This window comes from Diuraphis noxia, unplaced genomic scaffold (assembly GCF_037042655.1).
Source record: "Diuraphis noxia isolate RWA-SAM2 unplaced genomic scaffold, SU_Dnox_SAM2 contig0001, whole genome shotgun sequence".
Classification (NCBI taxonomy): Eukaryota; Metazoa; Arthropoda; class Insecta; order Hemiptera; family Aphididae; genus Diuraphis; species Diuraphis noxia.
Window position 1 is genome coordinate 104,280,980 of NW_028301711.1, and position 14,194 is coordinate 104,295,173.

Sequence of the window (14,194 nt, forward strand, 5' to 3'; positions counted from 1 at the left end):
TGCATGCATATTTCCTACAATTTGTGTGCAATAAGTCCCGGTAATATATTTATACCTTCCGATTTTAATATCTTTTATTGTTTTTATGATTAGATTAAAAATTTCAATATTGTCATGTCTTTCTTATAATAGGGAAAAAATTATATGGGGTCATACTCTCATACTTGAGAGAAAACATTTTAGAAATTTCTCTCATATAATAATTACAAAATGTGATATATCTTTGGAAATTGAATTTAAAATGTTTTTACTGAAATATATATATTATATTATTTTTCTTTTATTGATTCTAATCCTGACAATTATGGCCATTAGCTAAATATATTTTTATGTCAGTTAGTATAATAAATATACAAAAACTTACTAAAGGTTTACTAAATGTCTATTGTCTGCAACTATTTGTTTTACTATTTCGTATAAAAACAACAAAACATACATACATTATACATATTCAGAAAATGTAGATGATATTAGTTTATACTAAAATTTTGTAAAAATTTTTAAATTATTTATTTGCCTATTTATTTTCATAGTTGATATTATATTCCAATAAATTACAAAATAACTATTTAACTATTGATATTACAAAACTCATTTTAAAATAACCGCTTTAATATGTCATTAAAACTTGAGAAAATTGTCATATGCAACTCAAAAAACATATCAGTTAAATAATTACTCGTATTTATGGTGAAAACTAACTGACGCTAAAATACGTACCTGTTGTACTTACGACAGAATATTCTAAAATATTATACTAAGATACATAAATACAATCCATGAGTTTTAATACCGTTTGATGAGCCAATATGTCAGGCTAATTATGTGAAAAAAATAATATGAAACGTAAATATGAGTGGCCATTTTCCTTATGGATTCACTTGAATAACAAATTGTTTCAACCATTTTTTAATCAATATAAACGAGGTTTATAAAAATACAAATTAATCATTATTAGACATTATATACGCAAATATTAACAAAAAATCTAAAATACTTCAACATTTCATAAAATAACTATATGAAATATTATTTCTGGTTAATATAATTTAAATAATAGTGTTAAGGATCAAAAAAAATTTTCTAATTACACAAATACCTTGACTATTAATATCAACATGGACTTTCAAAATTCATTCAATTACCTACTTTTCAGAAGCACATGAGTTAAAACGTAATCTAAGTTAAAACAATTGCCTATATAAAACTCCTTTATTTTATTGATGGTCTCCACTTGTCCCCAACATAATAATAATATCATTCTTCCAGCAAACCAGGATTGGACAAGCTAATTTAGTCAGAATACTCAACCTCAGGCCCAGATTGAACCGGCGAGCTACCTACCGAGAAAATCTCGGTGGGCCGCGTAAAAATTCATATTATCTATCTTATATTTTGCGTTTTATTTTAATAATATAACTGAAGTATACTAAGTAACTTAATGTAATGTACCTATTGAATATAGGTAATTTGTAAATGTGCTTTTTTTTTAGAGAAACAATTATTATTTAAAGCACACTGCACACATACTAAAAGAGTAATCATAAAAAATGTTTTTCGAATGGGCCGATACTTTTTTGAGGGCCGGTAGAAATTTAAAATCTCGGTGAGCCGAAAAGTCTCTATCCAGCGCTGCTCAACCTTGTCTCTGTTTTTTCTTTGTTTGTTTACTATTAAGTATTAGTCAACTGTTAATGTAATGTATGTATAATGATATAAATGTAATATTGCGTCCAATGGCCACAGCTGCCGCGGACTATTTCTTTAAAAAAAAAAATATCTTATACATAGTACCTATTATTGCTTCCTATAAAATAAATGTATAACAAGAAGTTGAAAACCACTGAACCAATTTACTTATTATCAATTCCAAATAACCGTATTTAACCTTTATAACTTATAGTTTATCGTTAAATAAAACTGTATGGATATAGTTTTTACAATTACACAATATCAACTATCAACCTACGCATGATAGTTCACATCGATTCAAGTTTTTAGTACCTACGTTGACATGTTGCATTTATATATAAACGAATCATATTGTCAATCGAGTATTAACAATAAATGTATTTTTTTTAACGAATTTCGCTAACAGTTGAAAATGCTCAAAACAATTTATTAAATCGGAAATATAAAAAAAAGGTAAGGAAAAACAGGGATTTTAATTCAAAACCATTTTTTTGACGTAACTCAAAAAATAACAGTCAAAGATACTTTATATTTTTACCAATTTATTGTATATTTTATCATTCAATATTTTTAGTTTGTTTTCTACAAAATATCAATAAAATGTTATAAAATTATTTTTTATTTTAATCCTTTATAACTATAATATTAATAATGAAAACCCCATATAAATAATACACTTAAAAGAGTAAAATTATTTTTCATTGAATTTCGAAACAACTTCAAAATAATTAATAAATTAACACTATAGGTACTATTCAAATGTTGGCGTAGAACGCCGAAGAGAGTATCTGTACAATATATCGTTGGGCCAGTTGATTATACTTAGTCTGCTAAGCGAAGAAATTGCTCTAAATGATCATCAGAAAGTGTAGCTAGGTATTCAGCTTTTATAACTTTCATAAGGATATATATTATATATTTCACAGAATTAGGTTATTGAAATATGTGTATCTATTAAATGTATAATAATATACATTTTAACAATGGAGGATCGATTTTGGGACTGGCCCATTTTCCTCCGAAAATTAAATACCTCCACTGATCATTTTCTCCTACTAAGATAGAGTTCCATTTTTCTTCAATATTTTTTTGAACTAATATTATGTCAATTAACCTCCAAATCTTATAATATTTAGCCAGTATTTTAGCCAAACACCAGTATTATGTATGTATCGTATTATATATTATATAAGTGAGAGTATAACCGCAGTTGATAATATCGTAACATCGTAACTTTTATTAATTCTAATTCTAATACATTGAATATTGATAAATATTTTATTTTGTTCATAATTTTTAATAATTCAAAGAAAATATTTATTTATTTTTGAAAATTACTTAAAAATATATTAGTTATTATCTTCTAATTTCTTAAACGATGGAAATTAACAGTAGAGGAAAATGTTATCTCATTATTGGAGGAAATTAAAACTCTTAAAACATCTTAGGGACGACTCATTGATCGCAATCCTGCACCATTTTGCTGCCTCTACAATGTTAAGTTCGTTATGATGGCATTATAAAGTATAAACTATAAACTATAGATTGTACCTATATATTTTATTTTATTTTAATTTCAATCCATAATAATATTATTTAAATTTAATAGGCAATGGCGGTAACCATGTCATGCTTTATAATGAACGAATCTCTTTAGATTATATTGTATTTTTTTTAGTTTTCTAAACCCGAACAAACAAGTGCAGCAGCTGTGGTCTGTTGTGATTAGTGTGTGTATAATATTATAATGTAAAAGGCGTATCACAGATAAAATTAAGTTTTACTTAATCTGTGGGCGTATCGTCAACCGTCAGAGTTTAAAATAATAAATTGATAAAAAAAAAAAAACATCCGTACATTTTGTGTCAAAACAGCATCTGTTTATACTCCACAATAATTAACAGTTATATAATGCCTATTTGTTTAACAATAAATAATACATTTTATCTTATATTTTGTTGTAGGACGAGGATGACTGTTCTATAATAATCATTAATCAGTGTTACTACACTATATTATTATAGTTACAGGCTATAACGCGGCATTGGTGATATAGTAATAATACTATCCAGCGACACGGTAGTGTCGCGAGCTAAGTAAAAAAAAAAGGAAGGCGAAGCACTCGACCGTGTATATATACAGAAACCTAAACATTCCCATTTAATATCCAGCGACACGGTAGTGTCGCGAGCTAAGTAAAAAAAAAAGGAAGGCGAAGCACTCGACCGTGTATATATACAGAAACCTAAACATTCCCATTTAATACGTGTTAATATTTTGGTATTCTTTATTAAAGGCTGTAGGTCTAATAAATGAACCAAATAGTTAGAATGAGATATCAATCGATCGAGAAAATCATAGGCTACGTGCTTTTATAATTTTAAATAGAATCGGTTGAATAGTATTTTAGTTATGATCAAAAAACTGTGGATATTTAAGTGATCATTTTATATTACTTTCGCCGCCGGCTGCCGTATTAAACGCGTCATGTTGACGGGACGAGTGAGAGGATTCTTGCGACGGCGGCGTGTGTCTCCCACTACTATTGCTTCCCCCCACCGCTAGACACATACAACATACTAACACGCGAACATGGTCCACAATCGCTTATCAGTTATCGGTATCGGTGCATTCTGTTTTCGTAATTTGAAATTTCGTTCTTTCGTCTCGCGTCCTGCGTACGAGCTTGTTGTCGGCGTTATTGTCTCGTGTCCATAATATTATTATTCAATGCACGTGGTATCACCAAACCTAACCGTATCGACTATCTATCATTTTCCATTGAGCATTTTATTGTTAAATAATATATAGTCGTTATAATAATAATTATTATTATAACAGTCTTTATTATAATTTATAATACTTTATTGTGACTGTCTTCATATTTGTGTCGAATTGTGTCTACATTAAAAATGGTAACTTAACTCCAAAAGGCGCGAGATATGAGGAAAAAAAATATCAGGAGTCTACTCAATCTAAAATCGTAGTTGAAAGTTATAATAGTACTACTATTAAACAGTGCAGTATTAACACGGTACATGAAGTACCACTAAAAAGAAAGAATCCAAAATCCAAACAGTTATTTCCATTTTATTAAATATTGAAAAATGTACCAATAGATCAATTGGTAAATTAAAAATGCCTCTGGTTCAAGGTAGGTGTACTGCAGATAGAGTATTAAAATGGGTGCTGAAGTATAGGAAACAAAATGTACTTTTGTACAGAACGATATGTTTAAACATCTTAAAAAAATTATAAATAAGACATTACATCATAATAATGGAAAAAAAAATAAAAAATATCTTGACCCTAATAAAAACTAATGATATCTCAACAAAAACACTACGTCAACTCCGTGTAAAAAAACGCTAAGTAAAAAAAAAAAAATATATAAATGCAATAAAATGTGTGATATAAGGTGGAATCTAAGTAAATAGTTTAATGAATAAAATGTATGTATAAATAATTAATTCAAATTTAATAAAAATTGGTTATTTATATTAATTTATAATATGAATTATTTTAACTCAAATTGATCCAATTTTGGTTTACTTGGCCGGAAGATTCAGTCTAAAAAATGTATAGCCAAGTACTAATAGTTTATGTAATAAATAATGAAAGCACCATTACAATAAATAAATTGTTTCCGGCTAAGTAAACCAAAATTGGATCAATTTGAGTTAAAATAATTCATATTATAAATTAATATAAATAACCAATTTTTATTAAATTTGAATTAATTATTTATACATACATTTTATTCATTAAACTATTTACTTAGATTCCACCTTATATCACACATTTTATTGCATTTATATATTTTTTTTTTTTTACTTAGCGTTTTTTTACACGGAGTTGACGTAGTGTTTTTGTTGAGATATAATAATATAATGTGCACATAATATATTAATATTATTATTGAAAGTACACATTCGTACGAAATGTGTGTCTTGTGATCATTATTCATTTCCCGTTATATAATAATGTTATTTTTTATCATTACAAGATAAATAATAATAAGTAATCATTTATCAGTTATTATTACCTATTTAGGTGTATATATTTTTTTCGCAGACCGATTAGGTATTGTGAAAATTATAGACTCATTCAATTTATCTATAATAATGCTTAATAAATATTACGATGTCCTAAACACTCCTAACCAACCATAAATCCAAGAAAATGTGTTTCAAATCTACCTATTTGTAATTTGTACCTACCATTCGTATACCTATTTCAAACGGGCTTATCATATTATGAAAAATAAAAACCACACATTTATGGTGAATTTGGTGATGGTCTGCTATTCAAAATCATTTATCGATAACTCTTCTCGAAAAATCTAAATTATACCTACGCGTCTGTTCAACACATAAGTAGGTACATATAAATTATAAGCGATACACAATTTATATACGTTATAATTATGTTTATGTATAGTGTTAGTGTATCTACATTTGTATATCTAATAAATATTATAAATAATAGCAAAAAGCCGGTGCCTGGCATATACGTGATTGAACGTATTATATGAGTGTAGTCGCGTGTGTAATATATAACGAACAGAGATAAATTCGTGTTCATCATTATTACATATAATAACTTTGACCTCTTACTTGAGTTCATCAAAACCTTGCTTATTAAAAAAAAAAAATAATAATAAAAGTTATAAGCAATACATAGCTTAAGCACTCTTAGTTTTTTTTCATTGCAATTTCGCCTATGGTTAGAAGAATGCTAGCATTCATTTTTTTAAACCGATTAGAATCGAGAACACGTTCGTGCTGTAGGTACACACTATTTATGAACGCTACACTTGTTTAGAAAATAAAACCAAGGAACCTATAATTGCCAGGTTACCAGAAATCGTTGGACTTTGGATGTATTTTAATTTAAAATTAATATCTTTTAACCATATAGGACATAGGTAGTAGCTTCAGCGTAGGTAAATAAGTTATAAGAAATAACATTAGAAATAAATGTTAGAACCGCTTTATAAACAAAAACCTGGAAAACTATTTTTTTTGTTTTTGATCACACCTATAATACCTAACCTATATTTAAAATATTATTAGGCATTATTTTTTTTAATACGTAACATCATTTGTAGTTTATTAGTGCTCATAAGTCATAATATATTTATACATAGATTACCTAGGTACCTATATTTGCAGGTATATATCATATTAATTTTTAAATAGATAATAATTTTAAACTTAAGTTAAATAATTATAATTTATTATATAATAATAAATAAGTTCTTTTTAAATAATATTATTACTTTAGAATGTTGATGATTTTTACATTAAAATTTAAATTCCTATACAATGCTAACCAATCTTCACATTTGTTCAATGCTTGAAATATGCTTAATTGATTCAAAACAATGAACATAAACATTTGATTTGTAGTTTTTTCATATTTTCGAATATTTGCATATTAAAAGTAGTATTTATTCATTAATCATTATATTATGTATTCTTTCTTAAATTTTAGATTTTAAAGTAAATTACAAAATTTTTAAAAATACTTGTATGGTTACTAGGTTACTATCTAAAGATTTGTTTTTATTTTCTGTGTAGAGGTAATATATTTGAATATATTTACAAAAAAACGTTTATTAAATATTTAATTTACATATTGTATCGTACAAAATCGAAGATTTAAAAAAAAAAAATAATAGATACATTTTATAATTTCACACAGTAGTAATTTAAAATAATTTTAATCAATTGTTTATCGTGATTTTGTTTTTAGATCATTGAAGCCTTTGTTTTTAGTCATTTTTAGGTCATCAGTAAGACGGTTAGTACTTAGATGTAATTTTTAAGTATTACACGACTATACGATGATGTGTGTTAAGAAATATATTTTAATTATTAAACTCAATTAAAACTATAACCGCACCTTTAACATTAAAGAGTGCTAATATAAGTCATGCAGCTGATTAATTTCTGAACGTTTATTAGATTACCAATAGCATTAGGTATAGGCAACAGCATAGATGATTTTAATAACCAAAGGTAACAAGTTTAGGTTATTTTGAATATTTGATTCAAAAACAGATCCCCATGTAAACTGTTACGGAATAAAAACTTCATGTAAGATTATGATATTATTTATGGGCTTATGGCAAACAAAACATATACAAATATAGTAGTTAAAATTATATTGAGTAGGTATTGTAAAAATGTAATATTAATCTTTAAATCTGTATAAATTTGAGTTTGTAAAAAATTTGAATTGTTACATGTAAAGAAACTATACACTTATACCTACATGGTCAATAATGTATAAGTTGTGGTGGAATCAAGATTCAGGTTTGAGAGTAAAATTGAAGAAAAATTGAAAATATTGTAATATTTGAAGAATCATTATAATAATTGTTATTTTATAATTTATATAATATGGTAAAATGTACTATGGTAGTAATACTTTTTATTCAGAATTTATTGTATTAGACCTATAAGACCTTAGCTCAAAAACAAAAAAAAAAAACAAACAAACAAACATTAATTATAACTACTTATTGATAATCTAATTAAATAATCATAATACGTATAACCCTTACCAATAATAAAATATAAGTTTTAATCATTGTAGATAAGTTAACAGATTTTAGAATAAATGTATTAATTATTAATTACATATTTATGAACTATAACTTATAATAGATTTCTACAAACTATATTCCCATCAGGATTCATTCTAATCTGTCATTAGAACAGGGCTTATCATCAAACATTTTTATTATTCCTGCCTTCTGGTATCTAATATTATTACAAAAACGTAGTTACTAGTTCATCGATCTATTTGTTATCTAAATGTTAGTTGCCACTTAAAATATGTTTCTAAAAAGTGAGTCAACTTTTTGTGTATGTCAATATTATTAGTATTATTAATAAATAAATAAATAAGTTATTTACTTTATATGATGATAATTATTTTATTTTATCTGATCATATTACATTTGTATACTAAATATAGAAATCAACAATTTAACTCAAATATTAATTACCTATTTACATACACAGTGTAATAATGTATATATAAATTTAAATAACTGTCATCTATAAAAAAGAACATTGACATTTTAATAAAGAAAATAACTATTTACTATTATTCAATGTTGTACTAAGATTTGAGTTGTTATTTAATAACACATTTTAAAACAAATTAATAATTAGATACTAATTAGGTACAAGAAAGTGACCTAAAAAACTTTGCTTTCTAAATATTATTTTATTTTTTGTAATGCTAATGTTTATTATTTTGACTTCCTTTAAATATTAATAAAATAATTTTTTTTTTAAACCAAAATATACAGATTTCTCAATAAAAAAAATTACATTTATTTTAAACATATAATTATGATAGTCTCACATTGATGTGTATAAAATGCGTGTTTAATATTCATAGTTTTGAAGCATTTTAACATATTTCATCTTATATTGAATAGTTAAAAATTTTATAATTATTTGATCACCCAAAGTGGAAAATGTTACAACTAAAACAGAAATATTGTTCAAAAGATTCAATTTTAATCAAAAAATTTAAGAAATTTTCAACAAATGTATCGTTTTATTTAACACTTCGCATTATTTAAAGAAAAGCATAGAACATTTAAATGTAAATTTTACTATGTGTATAATTATATTGTATTTTCCTTATATGACACAAAAAGATTTATTAATTTATTTCATTATAATATGCATATTTTTGTATCTTTCATCACTTTATTCTATTGAAAACTTATCTAAGATCTATAAATATAATTTAAAATTTGAGCTCAAAATAAATAATGAGGTATTAGTTAATATGCATAGTTGATAGTTGGAAAAAAATGATTTATTTGTTATCGTTAAAACAGTTGATTTTAAGTATTAATAACTTACATGTTACTAGTAAATAACTATTTATCAATTATACTTAAAATAACAGTGGGTTACTCATATATTTGTTGCATTTACACTGACACCACACTGTATATAAATATAAAAATTAATTATTGCGTTTTCGTACAAATGCGATTATCAAAATTTAAATTTACCATAAAAAATCAAAAAAAATCACACAATTGTCAAAAAGAAATTAATATTATAGATAATTGGTAAATATTTACAAATTGCGAATTAATGGTCTTACATAATATTTGCTTAAACATAAATGTGTTGGCCACCACTATGTAAATAATAAAAATAAATTTATAATATATACTATTTATTATTAAAATTATTTTTCTAGCTTACAACAATTGAAAAAAAACCAAAAGTCGACACTAAAATATACATTATTACTATTAAGAGTATTCTTCATCATAAATACAGGCTAAAATTCATCTACTGGCGGGCTGTTAACAAAATACATTCCATACTAAAATTTTTAATAATACAAAGTATTGGACTATGTTGTAAAAAATTATTAGAATAATATAACTCAGGAAAACACAAATATAAATTAATCATAAATAAAAATAAATCACGGTCTCTTATAAATCATAAGTAAGAAATAAAATTTGCAAGTCTTGTTAGTAAAATCTGAGTCAAATAATTTATATTGGTTTGAAAAATTTGATAAAAATAAAACTAGTATATTATATAATAATAATAATGCATTTACAACATTTACAGTCCAACAATATTACTACACTCGTAATATTTCCAACGACTTGTTGTAACAAATGGCAATCCAGTCTGGTTGAGTGGCACCCCATTGAATTTGATTGATTTCACCTTCTGCAGCTGTATATGCTAGTATTGGATCTTCTATAGCTCTAGGCATCTGTTGGATATCCCATATAAGGGCCTGGTGATCATCACCTGAATAAAAAATTGTGATTATTATTTATCATAACAAAATAAAGAAACGTATAACTACGTAATATACATACCAGCTGTACATATATGGCAAGATGAATGTGGAGCCCATGCAATTCCATTAACACATGCCCTATGATTGTTTAATCTAGCAACAGGCGTACAAGGCACTCTGACATCCAAAATAATAACCTTTAGACAACAAATTTAAATTTAATTAAATAATCAATTAAATAAAATGACAAATATTATTCACCTCGCATGCATCCATAGCAACTGTAGCAAGATAATTGGGATCTTGCTTGTTCCATGCAAGTCTAAGTAATGGAGAGTGCTGAGGATCTTCATAAATTATTGTAGAATGTTCCAAATGCCGCAGATCAAACATTCTAACTGAACCATCAGCCCCTGTATTAAAATACATTAATTTTTAAAGAGTAGTAAATTAATTTGAATTTTGAGTTTTCATACCAACTGAAGCAAACATATCACGGCCACCTCCAGCACGACTAAAAGCTATATCATACACTTCTTTATCGTGAGCAATAAGTTGAGTCTTAACATGCCCAGCAACAGAATTAATTCGACCGACAATCTAATAATTAATTAAAAAAATATATCAAATCATTTTTACCAATTAAATATTGTTGATAAAATTACCTGAGTTGTTTCAAGACCCCAAATTGTACATGTGGTATCTATACTAGATGTACCAATTAAATTTGGATCAACTTCATTCCAGTCAAATGATGTTAATGGGGCACAAAAGTCTGAGTTCTTGTTCTAATAACATAATAAAATAAAAAATATTGAAATACTAAAATTTACAAGAAACAGATTTTATAATCTATTTTTTTTTAAATATTTAAATGTAAATGTATTATTGAAGACTAACTTTAACATTAAAATTAAGTAATGAAAAATAATCACTGGGGAATTTAATTGTTTAAATAATTTTAAATTTAAATACTCACATTATTAAGAATGCATTCTAGTCTTGTTTCTGGTTCGCCCGCTCTCCAAATTCGTAAATAATCACCACTTGTAGCTAACAAATCGGGAAATACTCCTTTCTATAATGCAAACAAAGTTTGGTATAAAACTTATCAATAAAAATCAAAGTTAATAATATCCACAGTATAATACTCAACACATACACTATCAGGAATCCACATAATTTTGGTCGTTGGATATGGATGATCAAATGTGCTCTTAGGACTGAATTCTGATACTTCTTCGTCTAATGACACAATTTGTACTTTGTTATTGTATTCCTCTACAAAGCTCCCAATAGCCAGGCTACAACATAAAAGTAAGTAGTATTAAATAAATATAGGTACAGTTATTAGCTAATATACTATCCTTACCGAAATCGTTTATCAGGCCGCACAGACCAGTTCATACTATATAGCGGCCATGGCGCTTCATGTTTGTAAATTTCTTTACGTTTGGGTGTTGACCCGTGAACTGCCATTTTGAATACAATCGATTGTTCACAACCAATTTAAATTATTTATAGATAATACACACCTAATAACATATTATTAAATTAATATGGAAAAATGGTCGAACAGTATAGAACAGGGATGGCCAACAGGTCGATTGTGACACCATTTGGCATTTTTTTAAATTTTTGAATTTTTTTTTTTTGTAAATGTGTGTATATTTGTATACTTATCTCATTAATATAAAAATTCTGAGAAATGAGTCTATACAGTAATATAGAGTTATATCGTGTAGGCATTAAATTACGTGTTGTGTGAAATTGTGAAAATTAAACGTGTTAATAATACTTGTGTAAAATAATAATATAACAATACTTCTATTTAAAATTAATTTTTATTTTGTTTATTGACTTTTTTTTTTTTGGTCGATCGCGACAACCTTAAAAAACTCAGAGGTTGGTCCCTAGTCTTTTAAAGTTGGCATAGAATACACTAGGATAAATTTTTAAAGCCCTGGACATCATTTTGAGAAATTTTTAATAAATATAAAATTACTATAATGTTTAAAGGTAGACAATAGTTTATAATTTAAAGACATAATCTAAAAGCAATAACTATTTTTTAATACTCAACATATTGTAAACGAGGTACACACATATAGTTTTAATCAGATGTGATGCTCATGAAATGTTTTTTCAAACTATTTTTATTCTTACTACTACAGGTACCCACTTTTAATATGTACTTTGTACGTAAAAAAACAATATTAACTGACAATATTTTTATGTACAAAGAGAGAACCAAAACATGTTACTTCCAATAATGATATAAAGAATGTGAAGTTACTTCTGTTATTCATGCTGACTAGTGTGCAACATAAAGATAAATAACTACATACAATCAACAGAGAAATGTAGGTTCATGATAGGTGCTTACACTCAAAACATCCAAACACAGAAAGACGCAAAACTAAAAATTATGATAACTATGAGATTGCTTATGTGTGGTTAGTACGATCTGATACTGTTAATATCACTAGTAGTTAGGTACATAATTTTGTTAGTGCCTACTTTGTGTTAGTAAATATGAGTAAATATTTTGAAAAAAAGGTAAATTACAAGCATTAAAAATAAAATAAATTGTTGTTAACAGGATTTTAGATGTTGACTAAAAATAATAATTTGATTTTTCATTTGAATGCAGGCAATGAATATTGTCTATGACGTATAACATGGAATATATTTATAACGGAAAAAAATAACAGTCCTTAATCTAAAGATATTCTGTAAATGTTGGTCTTTTTATAAGGCAAACACTTTTACAACAGAAAAATCAGTTGGTACCAAGTAATACCATTATAAGGAAGTAGTACTGTATTTGTTTTAAACAAAAACTATATGACACTTAATCGAAACAACAAGGTATGATTATAACTTAATAACGGTCAGACCATCAGTAGGCAAATGTGTATAGTGATAGATAGTAATTGATAGACAATATGGTAAAGTTATGTGTTGTATAGATTTAAACCAAACCAGGACCTTTACAATCACACCATTCATGATCAAAATAGTTTAATAGAAGCATCAGTTGTGAATGTTGTGATGCTGTGACGATGGACGCAATAACATCATCAACATAAAATAGACGGCAATCTGTCTTAAACATACCTAGTACAAAAACAACCACTGCCTAGGTACTACCTATCTTCTAATGTATTTCATACATTTTGTCCCAATTGTTCAGAAAACATCGTACCGTGCGACAGTGTAGCAGGTGCATACCGTTGCATGAGAGTATCGAATGTAAGTTCATCGCAATATTCACAATATTACAATTACCAAAATATGAAAAATAAAAAAAACAAAAACGATAGAACTACCGCAAGGCTCGGGCGCTGACCGAGTTTACTCACTCACAGCTGGTGTAGTTCAGTGTCCACAGGCTCCGTTTCAGACGCAGTTTCTCCGGTCGTGGTGGGTGCTCAATGCCGGCCAGGTGTCCGTCGTCCGCCGTGATGCATGGCGTGCGCGCTTCAAGTTATTGTAACCTACCGTCGGCGACTCAGCGTTAGCATGTCGTGATCACGGCCAAGAGAGCCGGCGCGAGCGTGTTCGGTTCGCACGGTCGTCCCCACTGGCGGTCGTCGGCGAGATTCGAAGGTTTATCGGTCGCGTCGGGAGGGACGCCGCATTTAACTGATAACCGAGAAGTTGTGGGTGGTCGGACGGTGAAGGAGGC

General features: G+C 27.1%; 1 protein-coding gene across 2 annotated transcripts; it reads right to left on the reverse strand.

Moving 5' to 3' along the window:
• Positions 1-9,518: 9,518 nt before the first annotated feature.
• Positions 9,519-14,107, reverse strand: LOC149063050 (DDB1- and CUL4-associated factor 7). Of its 2 annotated transcripts, none has more exons than XM_089216276.1 (9): positions 13,869-14,107; positions 11,876-12,038; positions 11,666-11,807; positions 11,483-11,581; positions 11,169-11,291; positions 10,980-11,103; positions 10,765-10,916; positions 10,583-10,700; positions 9,519-10,511 (listed from the first exon to the last, which is right to left on the reverse strand). In XM_089216276.1, exons 2-9 carry the CDS (start codon positions 11,980-11,982, stop codon positions 10,336-10,338), a joined length of 1,041 nt encoding a protein of 346 aa, XP_089072402.1. In that variant the 5' UTR covers positions 11,983-12,038; positions 13,869-14,107; the 3' UTR covers positions 9,519-10,335. The 2 variants fall into 2 exon arrangements, with proteins under 2 accessions (XP_089072402.1, XP_089072403.1); XM_089216277.1 differs by having other exon boundaries at positions 13,873-14,106.
• Between the last annotated feature and the right edge of the window lie 87 nt (positions 14,108-14,194).